The following is a 22,923-nucleotide window of genomic DNA, read 5'->3' as shown; positions in this document are numbered from 1 at the left end:
TCCTCCTGTCCCCAAACAAAAAGGCATATCAGACTTCTACAGATCAGTTCCAACCTGCAGCTAGAAAAGAAACCAAGACTCCTTACCATTTGGCTGCCTCTGTTGACTGAAAACATGGATATCCATGGGAGAGAAAATGTTGGAATGTATTTCACGCAGGTCCTCCCCAGAATACTTGTTGCAAGCCAAAATAGAATGAGTGTTCCAGTCAGTCCAGTACAATGTGTCCCCAAACAAAGTCAAAGCAAAAGGATGTGGAAGAGAACCTTTAACCACTGCTTGCCTAATAGGGTACAAGGAGGAAAACACATGTTCACATATAATTAAAAGTACACTTTTGTTTTAAATTTTACGTTTAAGTAGTATATCATCTATGAAAAGGTGTTACACTGATAGCACTGCTGAACAAAGCCTTCTGTTTATCCATGGGAAAGCGCATTAGCAACGGAGGGCAATTCACTTTCTGTTGGCCAATCCGTTGATGCCAGAATGCCAACAGATGCCAGCTGTTCGGGGTATACAGCTCCACTAACAAAGCACTATAAAAGTGCCAAGGAGTAGTTACCTTTTCAAAGTGCTGCACAAACATTAGAGAGTTATACTGAAATTACACATTTCATTTCACACATGCCAAACGACCAATAAATAATTCAAGTCACTTCCAACCTTGACACAGATTTAGAATTGAAAGGGTTTGTGATCTATTACCAAGCCCCGGGGCCAACCATCTCTTCTAGGTTTACTATTATTTTCAACCATTAGAAGAATAGCTATTGTATCAAAAATTTAAATATTACAAAGTGTTTAACTACCAGAGTTTTATTTATCATCATTTATTTCATTAGATTGTTTTAATATTTATTAAAAGCAGGGCCATTAAGAGTCATCTATTGGCCACATTGCTATGACATCTCTTCTCACCCCAGTTTCCCCTTTTATGCGGTCCTTACCTATCCCCAAAATGAAGTACAAACATTGTGGAAGACAACATGTTCAGATTTCTGCTATGCTGAAATCAGTCATCAATGAATCTGGCCTCATGGGATTAAAACTGAGTATTTTGCAGTCTTTCTCCCTCACCCCAAAAGCAGCATGTTCTACCTCACCTCACACATACGAAACACTGTAGCTGACTTCCAAACACCCCCTTTACCCAGTGTTCTTCTGTTCTGAATGTTGTCAATTTTTAATACCTCTGCGCTTTTGCCATTCTTTCCTTCCTTGGTGCCACTATCTAGCTTCTGCTTAGAAAATGGGTGAAGTAGGACTTAACAACAGAAACTGATACACATTTCCACTAGACATTCAGTTGCTGGCACAGGTCAAACTCATTTTGGCAAGCTGCATTTATTTAAGAGGACTACTAAAGTAAAGCAGACATTCTAAAAGATAGTTATGGAACCCCACTTCCCATGAATTCTGGAGTCACATTCCTGACCAAAGATTAGAGCTTGAGGTACAGGCTCAGTTTCTTTGGGATCAGGATTTGTAAGATGTACAATGACCAGGCAGCCTCATTTCAGTCTTTTCTTGAGTGGAAAGGAGTTTCTGGTTGCATAACTTGTTGAAGAAATATCCACACACTCCCTCCTAGACAGGAGTCAACAACTGAATGAGGGACAACAATATTCTCACTTTTCTGATCAGTGTTAAAAGCATAGCAGCAGGACAGTATTGTGAAGTATGAACATGTACTGGACCAGTGGCTCTTTGGATAAAGGACATTGCAATTTCTAGTACTTTCACTCTAGCAGATTCAATTATTGATAAACTGTCTTTTAAAAACTGCTACTCTTCAATTTGCTAGAAAAACACGTTGATTCATTTAATGGTCATGTTTATGTTCCGACACCACACTAAATAAAATCTTCTATTTTCTTACATTTTGCAATAGGATCTCGGATATCAAACCATAACTGCTCTTTTACATGCCTTCATCTGGGTCAGACAGGTATTTATTAGCACCTAATTAAAATGAGGAAACAAGTTCACACATTGTGAGAGATTATTATAATGTAGGTTTCAGTTGAAATCCAACATTGTGACAATGAAGCTTGACCTACTAGAACTCCCAGAATAACGGAGTTTTAAAAAAATATATGCCAAATAGCCATTAAAAAGCTTTCAAGTCTGCGTAATTAGACACAAGTTTTAACAGGGTCATAATTTGTCCAAGTCTTTTAACATGATCATTAAAACAGCAGAATTCCAAGGTCTCGCTGACTACCAACACCCCTCCCCCCCCCAAAAAAACCCCAAAAACAACAACAAAACCCCACACTGCTCTGAATACCCAAGGTCAAATTTTTCAAGAGCCCTTAGTGCGCACCTACAACTCAAGCCATATTTTTCAAGAGAGCTCAGTTCCCATTTAGGCACCGAAATAAAGTGCCCAGATTTTTAAACGTTCTCAGGTCCCAAGAGCCCTCAAAGAGAATATGTCATTGAGAACAATGGAAGATGCTGGGTGCAAAGCACTTTTGAAAATCTAACCCTTAACATGCAATGCATAAAGTGATTTGTGATCCTTATCTAAGCCTGACCCTATCTGGAAAGGTTCATAAAGACTAGGAAGCTACCACACTTGATTGCTCCATCAGTTATGTGATTATACTTAAATGTGTGTTATTTTTTTCTGTAGATAAAAGGACAGGTCATGGTGAAAAAGTCTTTAAACCTAAGTACACAGGTACTGGTTTCTGGTACTTCATTAAGCTAAGTAATAATATAACACTATGCTCCACTTCATGTAGTTTTCTGGACAGCAATTAGGAGATATGGTGATAGTTCATTTTCAATCACCTAATCTAACTGGCATTTTATTCTCTCTAAACATGTTTTATGGGCCATATTAGCAAGTTTGCTCAAGAGTGGCTACACAATTTGCATCAGCAATGAAGTTGAGCTTCACTAAACGGACCTTCCTAAATCTGCCAGCTCTAGATTCTAATCAATGGGAGCTTTTTCTTTCTCTCTCTTTCTTTCTTGGAGAGGGATGGGAGGGAGGAGAGTGGAACCACAGAAAGCAGGGAAAGGAAGAGAAGTAAAATAAAAGAAGCAATACTCCCTCTCGGGCTGCTATAAAGCAATTTTAAGTATGATCTGCATTAAGGGCTGAAAGGGTTTGGTGGGGAGGAAGGGGAGAAACTGGAGAGGAATAATTTTCATCTTGATTTACTAATTATGAAAGGTGCCAGAGTGACAGTACTGGAGAGTGATGTTGTATAGTTAACTACTGTGTACGGCTAACAGCAGTGCAAGCTTCCCACAACAGTCCTGCCAGTGTGCTTAACCACTAATGCAAATGAACCCCACTTAAGGGTAAAAGGGGAATAGGGTCTCCACCCCTCTGGTGAGACTGCCAACAAGGGCACCAATTATGAGGTAGGTGGTGTAACTGGATTGACAAGATCTGACAGCTGGCTGGTGGCAACTACTTTCAATCATTAAATTATCAGCCCATGCTCAATTTGAACAAGTGATGTGAAGGCAAGATATTGTATATCCCATTATCATTCTACCAAGCTATTCAGTTCCCTCAAAGGCTTACAGTTTCATAGGCATAGTCAAATTACTGTCATAGCCAAATTACTACTTCTAGTCACAGGTATCAATAGAAATAAGAGCAGGAGAGTTGGGGATAAGAGAGCAGTTTTATTAGCCCTGTAGACCTCATGGAGATTTCTTAATCAACACATAATCATCAGATAAAAATATTTATAGAGAATAACTGGAGGTTCAGTCAAAATTAACATGAAAAATGTAACCACACAATTAAACTTCAAAAGCCGGAGGTAGTTTCAGGATGGATTAATTAAAATCACCTATTTTAATCATGATTTAAATTAGCAAGCAGGAAACCCTGATCTGAATCACTGATTTTTAAGCTTGCTTTGCATTTGTACTTTTTAGTTATTTTCCTAAAAGAAGGTTAATTTTCATTGGTTGGTGATCATTAAAACATGATGATCCTCAACTAAATATAGCCATTACAGTAAATCTAGTCTCTCTTTTTGCTAACCAGGAGGCTCTACCACATCTATAGACATTTATTTAGTCTAATTTACACATATTCAGATTCTTAATTTGTCTTAATTCTTAATGTTTACATTTTTATATTGTCAGAAAATGGCGTGAAGCATTTCTTATTTACGAGGTGATTAATTTTTTTTACTTGTGATTTGTGACAAGCTCTATTTGGAGGGAAATTCAAACAATTAAAAATGCACAAAACCAGCATTTTAAAATAACTTTAATTGGTTAAATAAAGGAGGGTTATCAAAATATGTTTTGCATTTAAAACTAATAGATGTATTGAGAAAGGAAGTAACATCTCCAGTTAACTAACTGAACTGACTTTTCCTGGTCACCATTGTGCTTCAAAATTTTAGAACTAGTAGATCTCATCTTTCAAACCTAGTTTTTAATACACAGATTGGAGGAGGAAATAAACTTCTGTTTTTTCAACTCCCATTTGTTTCTTAATTTTGAATGATCTAGTCACTGCACTGAAATAGCTGAATAAACAGAAATGAAGAAAATATTCCCTCTGAACCTACAGAAGAGGCTATTGCTACTAAAAGCCATTTTAGCACTTCAACTAACTCTGGTTCCAAGCGCTCAGCCAGTGACTTCCACCAGCTCAGTGGTTTGACTTCCTTTAACACTTGGCAGCAAATATGTACTACTTAATATTTTTTTAATTTAAATTTTAAAATTACTGTAATAGATTACAGTAGGCCTTAGCACAGAATCTCCAATTTAATTGTAAATAGGTTTATCTAAAAAAAAAATAAGCCTGTATTTAAACTTTTTAAAAGTCCAATTAAAAACATCATTTTTTTAAAAATCACTTTTATCCACCCTTCGCACCTTACTTTAAAAACATTTACAAACTATATACACTGTTTTAGTGGTGGGAGAAGAGACAGTGCACCTCTGTCAAGATGAATTTCTCTTGTGCTATGTATCACTGTTTCCTGACTATAGCCAGTTATATTATCAGCATGGTAATCAGTAAAATTAAAAACAGATTTTACCAAGAAGTCTGCTATTGCCTGAAGAAAATTTAGTTCAAGTTAAATGTATTTGCATTTATACTGTTGTTTAAGATGCCTATATAATACTTTGTGAGAAAGCAGGAAGAGAAAGGACTAAATACTTACTATATGTGGCTATACACATTTAAAACAAACTGAGTGAATAAAAAAAGACTGATGGCCAACCATTTACCTATTGTATATTAAGAGCAACCAAAATTCTTGCCCTGTTGTGGAATGATTGTTTTTTGGTTTTATTAGGTCACCATATTGAGTACAAACATTTTTCCTACGCATGATAAAAGTCCAAACTGTAAACGTGTAGGAAGTGGCCAGTTATACATCCCTATTCTTGATAGGTTGGCATTTCCCTAAAATCCTGTACAATATGCTGCCAACTCCCAAATTCAAGAACAGATTCAATTTAAGATGAAAAACATTTACAGACTTCCTTTAAAAAAAATGCACCAACTAAAACAGAGAATAAAGATGGGATTTTTCCAAAACTTAAAAGAGCAAACAATTAGACCAAAGGATGCTGCATTATACTAAATCTAACACTGTGGATCATCCACACCTCCTTATTCTAACTAAGCTTTCATGCCTCAGTAAATCCATTATTTCCTCTTTACATTAAAGAGGAAACTCATTCTACCTGAAAACTGTATTTCAATAAACCCAGAACATATGGGGTACTTTCAGCCATTGTATTTCTCTCAGCTGTTTATATTCCATCTCCACAGCACCAAGAACTTCATTCTTTTATCCATATTACATACAGAACTTATTAGCATACACTAATGGCTTCCAGCATGGTATAATACTGCAAAAATCAAAAAATTTCAGTCAGCTAAAGCAACGTTTTGTTTCAGTTCATCATTTCCACAATACAGAACATAAAGGGCTGTCTAGTAACACTATTGAAACAGAGTCAATACTGTTCTGAGCTAAAATTATAGGTCTCAAAAATAATGGAACTGCAGACTGAGATAATAAGGGCATAACTTACATGATGCAGCATCCAAAACTGAGGTACTCATAATCAATAATCATTGTTTAAAAATCTTGGCCAACATTTCAATATGCAGCACATGGACAAAAGGTACAGTAGTTGGGTCCACTAGTCATGGAAGGTCTTTATCCCTAAAGTCTCTTCTCTTCATGTTCCATGTTGTAGGGGCCAATCTCAGTGGTAGAGAGTAAGAATTATCCTATGTACATTTAATTCCACCTTTAAAATGAAGATTCTGTACATATTACCATCTCCCAGCAGTTCCAGGATAGTAAAACTATCATTGTTTTGGTTTTTTGCAACTGAATTTCAAAAGCGAAAGGGGGAAAAAAAATGAAGTTATCCACACCACTGCCACATGCTAACAAAATAGCATATAGACACCCCATATTAAACAAGTAATCTTACAATACAATTTGTGTGAGAAATAGTTCTTCATGTACAACACTTGACCTCTCGTGTCCGATAACTGAGTGAAGAGGGAGCAATCTTCTGTCCAGATGGGTTGATCTGATGATGTAGAAATCCCACTTGGATGGCTGAGTGTTTCCACTGAACTGAGCTGCCTTACCAAATCTTTAATAACCTACCCAATTATCCAACAGAAGGTGAAATGGGCAAATTAAGTCGAACATTTTAGTTCATTTACACCAAACAGGGACATTCCACTTTTACCTGAGTATTCATTACCCACTCAAAGGATTCCACACCAGGAATGTAAGTAATGAAATTGATGGCCTGCTAACTAGGAAATCACAGTTAATGATTTAAACAAAAAAGTCTCCACTATTTCAGCATAGCTACATTTCCTCAAAAACCTCTCAGTAGCATACCAATTAAAACATACAAGCACACAAACGTGTGCACACACACACACACAAAAATCCTGTCAGCTCAAAACGCTAACACCAGTCTGCAATATTTCGCTTTACTTGTTGCGTGGTGTGGATGAGGCACCTTCCTTTGTACCACAGGGCCTCCATAATCCCACACTGCCATGGTTTGGGCTTTCAGGCAGGTCAGGCCTTGCTTGCAACAAGATAAGTGTCTTGGACAGCTAAGAGGCAAATTTGCCATATTACTCTAAAGTGACAGCGGAATATTAAAGAAATAGAAATCCAATTTACAATCTGGAGGTTAAAGTTTTCTGATTAGCCATGAAATCAAGAACACAGTCTTTAGGGGTTACTGCTGGCCCATATTTACATTTGCTGGTTATTAGCCTATTGAAAACTATTACACCTCTGATACTATATACTGGATCTGTTTTGAATGAATGCTCATGGCTACATTTTTGTCACAGATTCCATTATTTTCAGGGTGTTTTTTTTTAAATCCCTACAGAAAGTTTTTGCACAGGTATTTTACTATATCAGTGATAGGTGGGAAGATGCCAAAATGTCATTCTTTTTAGTACATGAAAAGTATAATAGAAAACGTACAACAGCAACAGACTTGTATAAAACAAGTTAAACTCTGTCTTGTAGAGAATATTTGTCTGTCTACAGACCTGAAGAAGAGCTCTTTGTAAGCTCAAAAGTTTGCCTCTTTCACCAACAGAAGTTGGTTCAATAGAAGTATTACCTCACCCATCCTGTCTCCATAGTAGCTGTCTACAAAGTTATTTAATTATACCATAATCCTTAAAAAATGTCAGTTATATATCCATGACTCTTGACATTTTGGGCTATTTGCTTGTAGGTGGGTGTGATGTTAAACAGTTTCAATGAGAATCCCAGGCCCTGACAAACTAAATCCTATGACAGTGGTCCCCAAATTATGGGGGAGGAATGTTCAGAGGGAAAGGGGTGCGGGCACCATGCAGCAAGTCTTGGGCTAACCTCCCATAGGGAGCAGGCAGGAAGAGCCACGCTTCCAGCCCCACGCCACCCCCAGACCAGTTCTCCGTTTAACCCCGCAGTCTTGCTCTGCCTTCAGGCCTGGGCCATCGCCCTTGGGAGGTGAGGAGCATAGGAGTAGTTTGACTTCTATACTGGGTGGGCAGCTCCAGTCAGGCCAGTGAGGCCACACGTGGAAGGCAAAATTCTGCGCCTGCCCAAGGCTTGCAGTTTGGGGAAGAGGGGAGAGGAGCAACACCCCCCCGCTTCCATCCCCAAACTACACCCATGGTGGGAAGAGAGTGCCATGCTCCAGCCCCGCTCTGCCCCCAGGCGTGGGCCAGCCCCCATGGGTGTAGGGAGAGAGCGCCAAGCTTCCAGCCCCACTCTGCCCCCAGACCAGCTCTGTCCGCTGCTCCATCCCCAGCCCAGCTCTGCTCTCATTCCCTCTCAGACCAGCTCAGCCCCTAGCCCAAGCTCCTCCCTATCCCCAGTTCTGCTCCCAGCTCTGCCTTTAACTCAAGCTCTGCTGCTTGGCTGTGCAGTAATGGGGGGGGGACCGGGGGGCCACAGAGAGATTCCACTGATGGTAAGAAGGGGAACGGAGGGGTGCAACTGGAAAAGTTTGTATACCAATGCTCTACAGAATATGGAAAGCTAATAGTACGGTGGCCAACTTTCTCATGCCAGAAAACTGAACACCCTTGCCCCACCCACTGCCCTGCCCCTTCCCTGAGATCCCGCCCCCTGCTCACTCCATCCCCCTTCCCTTGCTCTCCCCCCACCTGGCTCATGTGCTCATTTTCACTGCAAGGCCCAAATAGGCATATTTATTGTTTTGACAGAGGTACTATGCTAATTTCAGGTTATTTGTTACAGGATTCTAGAGCTGGCAGAAAAATAGTCAAAAAGGGTAATTTTTAAAAACCTGAAATTTCACAAAGGTTGTCATGATTGTTTCCCTCCCCTCTTCCCATTTTTCATAACCAGCTCCATGTTTTTTGTTCGCTAAAGTTATTGTAATTTTATCTGTGAAATTAGGACCACACATACAAATACAAATCCATAAAGCACAACCACAGAAATGCACACTTGTCCAGATACCCATATAAATAAATCTGTAGAAACTGACTCCTACACCTACATGCAGATACACACGTGTATTCATGTCTACAACTCTATCATGCACGAACACATATACCTCCACATTATTTAATATTACAATTGTTGTTTAGTGCCTACAGACCACGAGTCTGAAACAAAGTTTATAAGGTAGCTAGACAAAGGTTATGAAATGAACACACATATTTTATGTCATCAATTTTTTTGTGCGCAAGCCAGCAAAAGCAAAGAGTTAGGTCGCAAATTTTATTTACACAGCTAAACACACATGCAGCAATACACGCCCCTCCCTACACAAAGCCACACAGTCTCTTACACACATACAATACATGCACGCATACACTTGTCTACACAGAGACACCCAGCCGGGATGGGAGGAAGGTGGTCTGGAAGAGAAAAGATGGGGGAAGGTGGAGGGAAAGAGACCAAGGATGAGAGCAGGGTGGGGATGAAAGGGGGTAGTGAAGGAGACCGGGGGGAGGGGTATAAATGTGGGATGGATGGGGATGCGGAGGGAGGCCGAAGGGTATAGGTGCATGAGGATATGGGGTGCACAGAAGTATATAGGGACACAATGGGAGTGCAGCAGTGTATGGAGATGAATGAGGTGCAGAGCTGTGGGGGGTGAGGGACATGGGGGTGGCAACTCTGGGAGGTGGAGAGGATGGGTGGGAGAGCACTGTAAGGGGCACAGGGCTGGGATGGGTAGGTGGGAGAGGCAGGGCTGGGATGGGACGGATGCAGTGAGGGAGATGGAGGTGCGGTAGGGTTGGGACAGGGAGGGATGCAGTGAGGGGATTGGGGGCGAAGCCCCATTCCCAGCACTCGGGGATACATACCTCGAACTTCTGGGTGCTAGCGATAGGGCGACAGACCGCAGTTCGCCGCAGGGCACGCGCTGCAGCTTGAGCCCAGCCACAGGAGGAGCATGAGGTGGAGAAGAGGGCCAGCAGCAACAGGAAAGGCGCGTGTCACGACCTCTCAATAGCTGCCTGCTAGGCACGCTGGTTTGTCCCCTGCCCTACCCCAGCCAATGGGAGCTGCACCTGCAGGCCGGGGGGCAGGGCATCACACGCACCCCACTGGCTGGCCACCCTATAGCTTAGAAACCGGACATGTCGGCTGCTTCCCGGGATCTGTAGAGGCTAGCAGGGAGCCTGCCAGCCCCGCTGCACGGCACCACCAACCAGACCAGGTGTTCTGGTCAAAAACTGGACACCTGGTCACCCTAGCTAATAGAGAGCAAGGCACTCAATAACAACACAGTGGTAACACCAAAAGCCTGCCCAGTATACCCTAATTCCTCCAGGGATCATGTGGTTTCTTCTTCTGCCAAGAAGCTTATTTTAAAATAATTGAGAAAGTTGAATCATAGAATATCAGGGTTGAAAGGGACCTCAGGAGGTCATCTCATCCAACACCCAGCTCAAAGCAGGACCAATCCCCAACGTGGTTTACAGAGGTCTTTCCCCAATACACCAACAGCTTTATTTATATATCATTATCATAGCTCAAACACAGTGCTAATTACCTGACAGAGAGGGGAAACAAACATTATTTTGGGGATATAACACATTTTTTAAAAAATAAATACACAGTATTTCCATTACTTCTGCCTTTTTTTAAAACTACATCTGCCATGTGATACTTCCTTAAAGTCTCCATGGTAAAAAGCACCTTAAGATACTGCATATTCAATCTTAAGTTTATTATACATTTTTAAAATGTATAATTTTGTAGCTGAACAAGATGTTTGATGCTGGACTGGAATCAGGACATGAAAGCCTTACCCTTGGAAACCAAAGGTGAAATAGTGGTTGAAAGTGAAATGATTCTGTTGGTCTCATTTCAGAGCACATCATAAAATTGCCTCCAAGTTCAGTTTGAGTCAAAGGACTCTGCTGAAGAGGAATTTGAGATGGAAATAGCATAGGATGTTGTGCTCAGGAATGAGGGATGCTGAAAGAACTACAGATAGAAGTACCTATTACAGTAGCAGTCCCATGTTTTTAACTCAATTTTGTTTTGCTATTTCCTCACTTTTGGGAGCACTAGATATTTTAATTAAATAGATATTTTTATCATGTATATTCATTTATCAGTCACGAAGATTAGAGAGTTTCTGCTATATTTTTACAAACTATTTCACGTAGAACTGAAAGTTCTATTTTTCTTACATAATTACTCTTAAAAAAGCTCTTTAAGCTTGCTCTAAGGAAATACTGTGAATACAATTCAGCTTTATTTTAAGAAACTTAATGAGACTTTTTAAAAAAAAACATTCCACAAGAAAATAGCAATATTTTTAAAATTAAATTTGATTTTTTTAGATTCAAGTAAAATTTGACTGATTATAATCCTGTATTCTTCGTTTGTATGGTTTTACTTTAAAACCACTGAGGTAACCATTGTTTATTTGTAAATATTCTTTATAAATATATTATTCTTTGTAAACATTTTCTAACAAGTTTGCATTCCTGGGCTACTGGTACACAGCTGAGGTGGATGAAGGCACTGTCTGTTCAGCCTGACAATGCACAAAGGCCCCAAAAATATGCAGCCTGTTGTGATTTACTGCTTAACTAGAATCACTAGCATGTAAATGTTCACAAGTCCAGACATTTGGAAATTGCATCTCTGCTGCATCTTTCTGAAATAAAGTGCCCAGAGCACTTCTAGCAAGAGTTGGGGAATTAGCTCCAATTCATGCCCACCTACTCCCTCCCCTGCAATTTCAATTAGCCATGGTATTCTTCCCTTCCTCTTCTGAGTTGTCATGCAGTGTTAACATAGCTATTGACTTTTCACCCCATAGATGGCTCCATTTTAGTAGCTGAAGAAATTTTTAGCTTTTTAAAGACACATCACATAATTATACTGTATCCATAAATTATATGTACACAAGCATAAAAGGTTCTATTGTAAATGTCAGACTTCATATTTTTAACTTTTCATCAAATCCACAACAACTAATCATCTGACAGACACATGATTTCATGCTTGAAAGCAGACCCACAATGCTCAAATGCAAAATTAGAAACCCGGGAAACACTTACAAGGCAGTTGCTGAAAGTATGTTTTCTTACAATGGCCTCTAAACCCATCTCATTAACACAAACGCTTCCTGAGGGACCATGTAAGTGCATTTCCCTTCAGCCAATAATGTGTTAACTTATTAATTAGAACTGCTGCTGCAGGGTAAAACAAGACAAAATTAATTCAAGAGCTGCCTTAGCAGGCCAACCTATCTCAGTACTCTACTCACAGGAGAGATGTCTGCAATTCAGTTTTGTTTAATTAGTCCCACAAAAAGCAACTGGTTCACTCTGATAAGGAGGATAAGAGCCTCAAAAAACAAAAACACTCCTTCCATAGGCCAATTTCATTTTTAAACTATTGTTTTTCCAATGTGAGAAATGGCTGTTTTAAAGAAGACTGTACATTCCTCTCTCTCGCTTGCAAACCAAGAACATTGAACATCAACTTCTGCACTACCATCCTTCATTCTAACAAACCCATCACTGAAGCAGTCAGGCCAATAAGTCCCGGGGCTAGATGACAATTATATATGATTACTTAAAATTTGCTGTTTGCGTTTTCTTACAAATGGAATCTCGTATCACAAATTCAGTGGGAGAGTTTTACTATTTGAATAAATGGAAGGGAAGAAGCATTGCTAACAGTGTCACAGGGCCTAATAATCATTTTTTATTCAGCAACTTGCAGGGTTTAGACGGAGCTCCTCTATCCCTCTTTCTAGTAAGCAATAAAACATTCACAAAAAGAAAAGGAGGACTTGTGGCACCTTAGAGACTAACCAATTTATTTGAGCATAAGCTTTCGTGAGCTACAGCTCAATTCATCGGATGCACGATGTAGCTCACGAAAGCTTATGCTTATGCTCAAATAAATTGGTTAGTCTCTAAGGTGCCACAAGTACTCCTTTTCTTTTTGCGAATACAGACTAACACGGCTGTTACTCTGAAACCTGTCAATAAAACATTGAACATGATCTGTTGGTTTCTCCCTCCTCCTCCTCTCCGACCCTCACTTTCCCCTATCCCCAAAGGAAAAGCCAAGAAAGTGAGAAAGTAAGCTGTCATGGATGCACCATATTATTTATTGTCTTTTGCTGCTGACAAGCACAGTAGCCTGTTTAATTTAAATCCATATATTTTGATTGCTATTTAGTGCAAGAAATAGAAATGGCAGTTAGTCTAGAAGATAAAGAATAGAAACAAAGCAGCATATTTCCTACAATTTCTGGTATGTTCAACAACATCAAGATTTTTCTCTCTTTCACATATTACTACCACATCCTTCCCGCACCACTGTTGCCACACAGGGCAGAAACTCATCTACTTCATTCCTCTCTGCCGTTTGCTGTTGCTTCCATCTGCTCCGTGGTGGAGAGATCAACAGTTATGTCCTCCCTATTAGGGGTTATTCTTAAGGTTTCTCTTCGGCTCCCTCATTTTTTCACAACAGTTAGTTTCCACATGGGAGTCTGTGCACTGGCATGCAGAGTAGATGCCCCAAATATATCCAGCACTTCCTTCCAATTTCAGTGGATATGAGCTGCTGGTTGGTGATTTCTCAGATCTCTTCATTGGTGATTAAATCTTTCCATCTAATGCCCAGAATCTTTTGTAGACACATTTTCAACAGTGTCTAGTTTTCTGACTAACATTTTGGTAAATCTCCAGCATTTGTGGCATATGTTAATCCTGAGATTATGTCTGGGTCGAAAATTCTAAAGTTTTTTCTGATGCTGTATATGTTTGATTTCCATTTGCTGTGAGTTTAATGAACTGTTCAACTTTCTTGATATCTTTGCCTTCTAATGTGATGTTGCTGCTTGACCTCTTTTGAGGACGTGCGTGTTAGCATAGCTAATTTTGAACCCTGTTTGCATGCTCTTTTTCCAGATTATCTTTGTAGATCTTCAAGGCATTTCCCATCTACCCATGAATTACCAGTGTTTATGTTGCTAATACATTTCTTCATTATCCAATTTATGGAAATGCTAACTAGAAGATCAACTAGAACACAGCTGTGTTTCATGCTAGTGTCCGCTTTGAACCATTGTGCTGCCCGATTGTTCGCTCTTATAGAGTGCTTCGCCTCTCTATACATAATTGTAATGGTATTGGCAACTTTAGATGGGATTCCATAGAACTGAAGAATATTCCACAATATGTCTGTGGAGGCTGTCAAATTCCTTTTGGAAAATCAAAGAAACTGATTTTCTATATTTGTAATGTACACAAACAGTATATTAATTTGAGCTGTGTCTGAACCTCTAATACTTAGAGCTTTACCGATCAGAGACACTGGCTTTTCACATCCAATTTAGGTTATATTGCTTTCTAAATTCATGCCAAACCAAACCTCCATTTCCTTTGGCTTGTTTGAAGCTCTTTTCTGGATTAATAGTATTTGGTATTATTACTAAACTCTCTCTCTCTCTCTCGTATGAAGTCTCATATTTGATCCTCCTTTCTTGGTAGATTCTTTGCTACAACACATGTATCTGCTATTACCTTTGTCTTCTGCCTTATATTATGCAAGACTAAAAAGGCTGGAGGCAGATCTTTGTACTCTCATCCGCCTCCTCTGCAAAACTGACCAAATCTGAACAGATTCAGGACATTATATTTGCCAAACTATACAATTTTCGTAAAGCCAGTTGCTTCTGTTTATTGCTTCAATGGTTCTCTAGCTTACACATGAGCAAATATTTTCCCCTATGTAATACCACCATGCGGAAAACAAGCAGAGCGACTAGTAGCATTTACTAGAGATCACAGATCCTAATTCAAGGGGAAGGAAGGGGTGGAAATTAGACTATTAAAAAATTACATATGAAATGTATTATATGTGATGCCTAGTTATGGATCTGAACACCGAGGTCATTTCTACCAAAGTGTCTGCACCCTGGTTACACAGCAATTAGTTACATGCTATACAAGTTCCGTTTTTTAAAGGGCCATATCCATCTCTACACCCCTTCATATTATACTATGAGTCCTCACTAACATCAGTAATTTAGAAATAAGGTTTGGGTTAGTGATGTTGTCCTTGCCCTCCCAGTCTTCTGCTCTCCACTTTTGCAATGTCGTGGTATGTTTTGTATGTGCATGGATTTTAAAAGATGGCCTGCAAAAGAGGAAAAAATTGGATTTGTACCCTTTTTTAGGTCTGTGTGCATTTAAAGAAGGCCTCACAAGTCTGTTTCCTTTCAAAGGTTGTTTTTTTGTTTTATTTCCTGCTTTTTTTTTTTTTTTTTTTTTATGTTAGAAATTCAGATCTTGGCTGAGGAAACTAAGAAAATGGTGACATCTAAAGAGCCAAGCTACTGAAAACTGAATAAACTAATGGTATGTTAACACTGGAAAAAGGTGTGTTTTTAAAAACATGACTGGTAACATTAAAAAACCAACCTATTAATGCAGACAAGCCAAACTGTGGTTTAATACATTAGTTGGTCAAGATTAACCCTGGGAAGGAAAATAAGGAAGGAAAACCTTGACCAGTTAACACATTAAAACTACAACATATTGCATCTATATTATGATTTTTTAATGGGTTAGCTAACACGTTTTAAAAACACACCTGTTTTGCCTAGTGTAGACAAAGGTCTAGAAGGTAAAGACAGAGAAGAAAAAAAAATTTAGAAAGAGCTGCTTTGCTCCTTGAACAAATCTTCCTCTTTTTCCATGATGAACGGGAACTGTAAAAAACACAGCACACCAGACACAGATGCTGACTATATTCTGAATGTTTACAGCTCCCTTATATGACGAGGGAAAACCAGGTGCTGCGGAGAGTGGAGTACGCTTGTGACTGCTTAAGGCAGGTTATTAGCACCTGGTTCAGAAACAGTTGGGTTTTTTTGTTTTTTATTTTTCTTCAAATAAATACTATTTCCCTCCTAATTCCAACTATCATTTTAAGGTTAGCCAAAGGCAAGTAAGGGGATGAGTTCACTTACAATCTAAAGTTCACGTGTTGCTGTACAGTAGACCATTAAGAAGAGAGATGCTGAAAACAAGCCTGCAGGAAAGAAATACTGAAAATGCAAAAGTGCCTGCAGGAACAGTGAGGTTTCTGTGGAGCTGGAAGGACTGGGAATGATGGATAAGACGCAGGGAAACTTGTGTTTGCACGTTAGGAAAGCACATACACACATATATCAAATTGGATAGAGGTTAGTATTGATTTTGATCACTGGGTGCTTTAACAATGAACACTTACCATCACCAGATGTCTACATTATGCATAATTTCCCATGGGCCCTACCCAGACTATCTATTCGAACCCAATGACTCCCACCACCCACCGCTGCCATCCCCTTATTTTAGTATAGTTAATAAGCTTCTCCTCTTTCTCCCATCCAAATCTGAGAGCATAAAACAGCTAATTCAAAAAAATAAAGCAAGCTACATATTTACTCTGTTGGGCAAAAACTACAAGCTGGGTTTCAAGTGTGATCAAATCAGCTGTCATGTGTGAGTCTTTTGACAATTATACAAAGCTTGGTCATTTAAAAATTGGATGAGAAATCCACCTCTGGCATGTAACCTGTCGGGTGGCAAGCTGTCATTCTGTGCCCTTCATGTGGTCAGTTTCAGTCAAAATGAAGATTTTTAAGCACCCATCACTTAACTGGATTTAAGACCTCTCCTTTTTCATTAGAAGAGAGCTTTAACATCAATTTTTTTTTTGCCAAAATTAGACTAACTGGAACATCCTCTGTTCCCTTCTTTGTTAATGATTTATATTAAAAAAAATTATGTATCACAGACCCAAATAATTTTATACATCAGTTATTTTGCATTTTAAGGCATTTTACCTGATAATGTCATTTCTGCCCCTTTGCCCACCACTTTGGAGCCACTGGGCAGTCCTGCATTCTTAGAGGCAGGAGTATCATCAGCTTCCAATTATTTTCCTTTTTCCCAGGCAACAATTCCAGAGTCATTTCAAAATCCACTTAAACTACAAACCTCATACCCAGCCTGGAATTATCTATACTAGTTAAATTATTTATAATAGTTGAAAAAAAATATTGTACGCAGCTGCTGTTATCCCTCAGACAAATGCTAATACAAAAATTCTGGATGAAACACTGAAACAAAGTTTTTTGTCTGTTAAGAGGCAGGCTTCAGGACGTATGTGGCATAAGCCACAGAGCCAGCCATGTTGTGGTTTTATCCTCTGCTTTCTGGCAGGAAACCATGGATTATAAATAAATAACACATTAATACAGTGGATGTGTTTTATAAATGCTGCCTGTGTAACAAATTAAAATGAAAGGCCTAGATAGCAGATACTGAGGCTCTTTAAAGGGCCCAGTTATTTGACCATGAATTTATGTTCACACAGGAACAATTGCTAAATCACTAGGATGTCTGACAGAGAGTAACAAAGAAACCTTATTGATAAATAAACCAATTAGAAGCTATCACAGAAGGCTGCAAAAGAAAACACCAAGACTTAATGTTGGACAGTATGAAGTATTTCCGTAAAACATCTCAGGAATAAGCTACATGGGGTACATTTTCATGGAGGATATCAGCGCACAGACCATCTCATTTGGTAAAGAAAAGCAACATCCTGCAAGCAAGCTAAGAGTGCATTCAGATAGTACCAAGTACGCCTCTACTTGAAAGGTAGCCCTGAATGTACCAGACATAGCTAAATCTATAACCCCCTTAACAGCACTGTTGTAGTAACACAATCAATTTAGCACCCACACATACATCCCTGAAAATGGTCCACCCTGTTCTTGTCATAAGTAACACCTTATCTGACTGAAAGAGAAGAAAAGACTGAAATATTTTCCCCCATGTTGTTTATTTGCTGCATTTGACAGGCCTCTGCTTAGAGACACAACGAGAAGGGCTAGAAATATTTGTTTTTAGAGACTTGCAAGTTGAGATTCTGCCACATTTACCTGATGCAAGGACCCGGGGCTATCAGAAGAAGACCAAAGAGTGTGAGGCTTGCAATAAAATTGCGAGAGCTGACAGTACTGTCTTTAAGAAGAAATAATCCTTACAGCAAGCAGGGGCAGAAAATCCATTAAAAAAAAAAAAACAGGAAAATGTTACTGTAAAACCACATAAATTAACAGGAGTCCCTTTAAGGATCACTTCAGAAGAAAGGCTTTTGTAGCTTTTCTAAGAATACAACAGATTAAGAACCATCCCCCAGTTTGAGTATCCATTCAAACCCCACCTGTAGTTTGTTTTTATTTTACTATTAGTTTGTTTGGAGCTTCATGAGTGCTAACATGGCAGTTTGACTGGTTCGAATCAGCTGCTATAGAGCTTATGTATTTATTAAACAGAGTCTGTTCAAAAACCATTGGATTAGCATATAGGTCATATTAAAATTTCTTACCGATGAGTTCCATCCAGGTTTGATTTGTGGATGAAGTTCAGTTTAGCATCTGCCCAATAAAGCTTCCATTCCTCATAATCCAAAGTCAATCCATTTGGCCAGTAAATATCTGTGTTTATTATAACGGAGCGGCTTGAACCATCCATCCCAGCACGTTCTATCTTTGGCACTTCTCCCCAATCTGTCCAATACATGAACCTATAATTTTTTTTTAAAAAGAGAAGGATACAGATTATGTTCAAATCTACACTCTAATCACTGGAATTATATTCCAGTCAAGATGAAGGCTTAGTTGCTATTTTTCTAAAAGAGACTGAGTTCTCTTTCTCTGAAGCTATATTCTACAGGGCAATGTACCGACCTTCTGTGAAGCAGAACAAGCGTATCTAGGTTTTGCTTCTGTTTTTAACTAAAATCTCTCAAACATCATTCGATAGTGTAATTTGATATTACTCTTTTCAGGTTCTCTTCCCTCAGACCGCATGAGACATTTGGGGAAATTCTACACACATTATCTATAACCTATCAGCATCAAAATTAATCAGGGAAATTAGACAATGTGCACTGTCATAGAAAATAACTCCTTTAATATGGATCACGGAGAAGAGTGTGGTAGTGTAGGGATTGTGGGGGGACAGAAATTGTATGCAGTGGCAGAAAAACAGATATAATGGAGGGTTGTTTTCTTTCGGGTCTCTGTTTGTTTTCTGTGCTGGGAGAGCACTTTTGGCAGGGAAACTGCTTTTGTGAAAGAATGGATTTAGAGACAGACAACCAGCTGACATGTTTTTAAACACAATTTAGCCTGTCTATATTGGGTGCCAAATCCAGATTTTAAAAAAAGAAATCACATTAAAGGCTCTAGGCTTTTTTCCTAGAAGAAATCATCTCTAGGCTGCGAAACTCTGTTTTAAAACACATTAACACACGTTAATACACACCTTTTTAAGCACTACTTAGGAAATCGTGTAAACCAGTGGTTCTCAAACTTTTGTGCTCGTGACCCCCTTCACACAGAAAGTCTTTGAGTGCAACCCCCCCCAACATATAAATTAAACACACATTTGCATATATTTAACACCATTATAAACGCTGGAGGCAAAGCAGGGTATGGGGTGGAAGCTGACAGCTTGTGAACCCCAGGTAATAACCTTATGACCCCCTGAGGGGTCCCAACCCCCAGTCTGAGAACCCCTAGTGTAAACAAAGACATGTAAAAGCATGTTACCTGGTCATAGTTAACCCTAAGAGGAAACATATGGAAGTTAGATAAGGGAGGGGGGAGAGGGAAAGAGTATAATCAGAAAACTCTGCTCTTTTGCTGATGGTAGGAGGAACTAACTCTACTCTTCTGGACTAGTAAAAGGACTTAGGAATAAACACTATTTTGTACCTAAAGGAACAACATATGGGGCAAGAAATTAAACAGGTGGATAAGAAAGCCAGGCAAAACATTGCGTCAACAAGGGAAAACTGCAGCTCTTGGACACTTGTAGCACTCAGAGGCACAATATGTCACTGTATGGTGCCCACATGTGAGAACAGGACCTGGCCACCCATGCTTTAAACAAAAACAGACATGCAACATATTTAAGAAACATTTGCAGATGAAGTTCTTCTTGGCAAAGTTTGTTTTATTTATTTATTTTTATAAAGACTCAGGAAATTCCAAGTCATATTTTCCCTTAATCTATGTTTACAGACTCAAATGAGTGTTTAATACAATGTTATATCTACAGACAGACATGCACCACAAGCAACACAAATACTGTCCAATTCAGTCTCACATGATTCACTCTTTAAAAAGGGATTTTTCTACCTTAAACTCACACACTGCATGGGGGTTTAGAGAGAATGCACGAAATTTCTCTAGACATGAATGAACACCATGAGGGAATGAGTTATCTGTCAAGAAGAAAATAAATCTAATCTTACTTTAGAAAAAGATTACTAAATAGCACCTTTGGCAGGTTATCTGGCCAACCGGCATGGTAAGGTGCAATTAGAAACCTGAAAAAGAAATTCAAGCAGTACTTCTACAAAAAGAAATAAAGTTGATTTAATAGTTTTTAAAGAAACACCCCTTCCCCCTCCCCCAGCAGAGTCAAATATTTTCCAAAGGTTAACAGGTTCCAAGGTATTGACCACCCTGCCTGACCAACCCTTCAGGCTGTAACAGATAGCTCATTAGTTGCTATAATAGGCTCATTTCTTTCTCCCTTTCTCTCATCTTTTAAACAAAATGCAATTATTCAAGTAAAACCAGGTAAGGAAAGCTCAGTGACAAAATGAAAGTCCTCCAAGAATTCACAAACAGGCCCATTTCATTTGTCAGAATACATACGCACGCCCATGCATGCACAAATTCAGATTACGATTTTAGGACATTTCAAACCAGTTCCCTTGACCTTTGTTCAGTTTCTCCAATAGCTTTTAAACAGTCATCTGTTTGTTTTCTTCTCTATGGTTTGGAAGCCTGCAGGTTTTAGTCCCAGTTAAACTCGGTGGAGCCAGCAGATCCAGCACACCAGATGATGGCACAGAAAGAACATATGTAAGTGCTGTGCTTCATTTGGGAAAATCAAGAGACTTATCTTCACTGAATAGCGAGCAGAGGATTTTTCTCTCCTTCTGTCCACATACAAAAATCTCTCACCCAAGCGTGGTGGTGCTTTCTACCTGGGCCAGCTGGTTACAGCCCAGGTTCCGCATTCATGTGGGCTGGTAACTCACTCTGCACAGTCAAGTGCAGACAGTCCTCTAGTTTCCTCCCACAATCCCGTGTGCTGGGAAGGAGAGACTATTTCTATCACAATTCACTGGGAAAGAATCAGAGTGGTCCACCTTAGTGCACCACGAAGATCTCTGGGATGAGCCCCCACAAGTCCTGGTGCCTCATATGAGTGAGTGCAATGCCAGGGTGAATGCAGCTGAGTGGACATATCTGTGTACGGCTTTGCAATGAGGCTGCTCACCTCTTAAGTCAGGCCAACACAATGGCTCAGACTCCAGTGCACATCACCCAAATTAACTCTACCATGAAGAAATATTCACAATAACTTTGCTCACATAAAAACAACGAAAAGAAAGTGTGATGATTCACAAGACTACAGTCTAATCTATGTTTACATCTTTAGGTGAAGTCAACCTACACACTTAACTATTTCATTTCCATTCTTCTGGAATGTTTACAGAATCAAGATTTTTATATGATTAAATTGTGGCAGGTAACAAACCATAGGGGGGAGGTGAAACAGGTATGTGGTTTTTTTAAGGACTTTTCTTTAAATTTCTGTAAAAGGCAACTATAGTATAGGAGATGTGTTTTTTATTTCACTACTGAAAGAAAATCTAAAAGAAGTATTTTCTGTTAAATTATACCATCCACTTGTTATCATATGCTACTTAACTTCCATTATAGAATATGCCTTTTCCAAATTACTAATAACGAAGGTAAAGATTTTGTCATGGTTCTTTTTAGTAAAAGTCACACACAGGTCACGGGCAATAAACAAAAATTCACATAAGCCTGTGACCTGTCCCTGACTTTTACTAAAAATAAATGTGACAAAACGGGGCTGAGCCTGAGCCCTGCTGCAGGAAGGGAGTCCAGCGCCCGCCACCACTACAGCTGACAACTCCAGGGTCCCCTCTCTGGCGCCCATGGTGGGTGGGAGCTCTAGGGTACCCCAGCTGCCCTTGGAGTTGGGGGGGGTGGGGAGGGGAGGAGAGGAGGAAGAGCCTCTCTCTGGCAGCTCAGAGCTCCGGGGCTGAAGCAGAAAGTGTCATGGAAGTCATGGATTCCGTGGTTTATGTGACCTCCGTGACATAATCTTAGCCTTACTCATAACTTGCTATAAAACTCAACTTTTGGACTGATGTTTCTCATGCCTGGCCTCAGCCCAAAGAGGGAAATTTGTAAAAAAGTTTAACTGAAATCTGCGCCCCTGTTTTTGAGTTGTACAAGAGGGAAAAACAGATGGATTTCCAACTACACAAAAATGTTGAATATGCCTTTTTGCATATAGTTAACGTGGAAAAAATTTAAAGTACAGCTGTTTTTCAGAAGATTAGTAATCACTGAGAACTGGCCTCCAGTTCCTATGAAAAAAGTGAGAACAGTTTTAAGTATTGAACAGGTCAATATTGCTCACGTGCTCTGGAACTTTTTGCCTTCATTTGGACCTATGATACTAACTACAACACAGCTTTATAGGTAACACAGATGTGGAAGAACTTCTAGTTGACTCTTTCCTCACTGAAGTAACTACATACCGCAGCCTTTATGTGCTTTGAGGATGCAACAGGCACAGATTTCACTGCAGAAATGTGTGTGAGGTGTGTGAGCACCACTAGAGCAACAGAAATTTGTACTGTTTGCAAGCCCCAGGGTGGAAATCCTGGACCTCTTGAAATTAATGGTAAAACGCCAACAAATAGTTTCCTACCCTCCACCCAACATCACATCAGTTTGAAGGATGAAATCTGAGCCTGCTGTCTTTAA

The 22,923-nt window shown here is 39.5% G+C and overlaps 1 protein-coding gene across 3 annotated transcripts in view; it reads right to left on the bottom strand.

Annotated features, from left to right (window-relative positions):
* LRP6 (LDL receptor related protein 6) overlaps positions 1 to 22,923 on the bottom strand; it is a 196,133-nt gene that overhangs the window by 85,579 nt on the left and 87,631 nt on the right. For all 3 annotated transcript variants that reach the window (XM_037914179.2, XM_037914184.2, XM_043533900.1), the window contains 2 exons: positions 18,420 to 18,617; positions 87 to 283 (listed from right to left, as the gene is read on the bottom strand). In XM_037914179.2, the coding sequence (XP_037770107.1) occupies positions 87 to 283; positions 18,420 to 18,617 (395 nt within the window). The remainder of the gene's footprint in view (positions 1 to 86; positions 284 to 18,419; positions 18,618 to 22,923) is intronic.

The sequence above is a fragment of the Chelonia mydas genome, chromosome 1 (genome assembly GCF_015237465.2).
Source record: "Chelonia mydas isolate rCheMyd1 chromosome 1, rCheMyd1.pri.v2, whole genome shotgun sequence".
NCBI lineage: Eukaryota > Metazoa > Chordata > Testudines > Cheloniidae > Chelonia > Chelonia mydas.
Note: the sequence above shows the minus strand (reverse complement) of the source record. Positions and strands in the feature narration are given on the sequence as shown.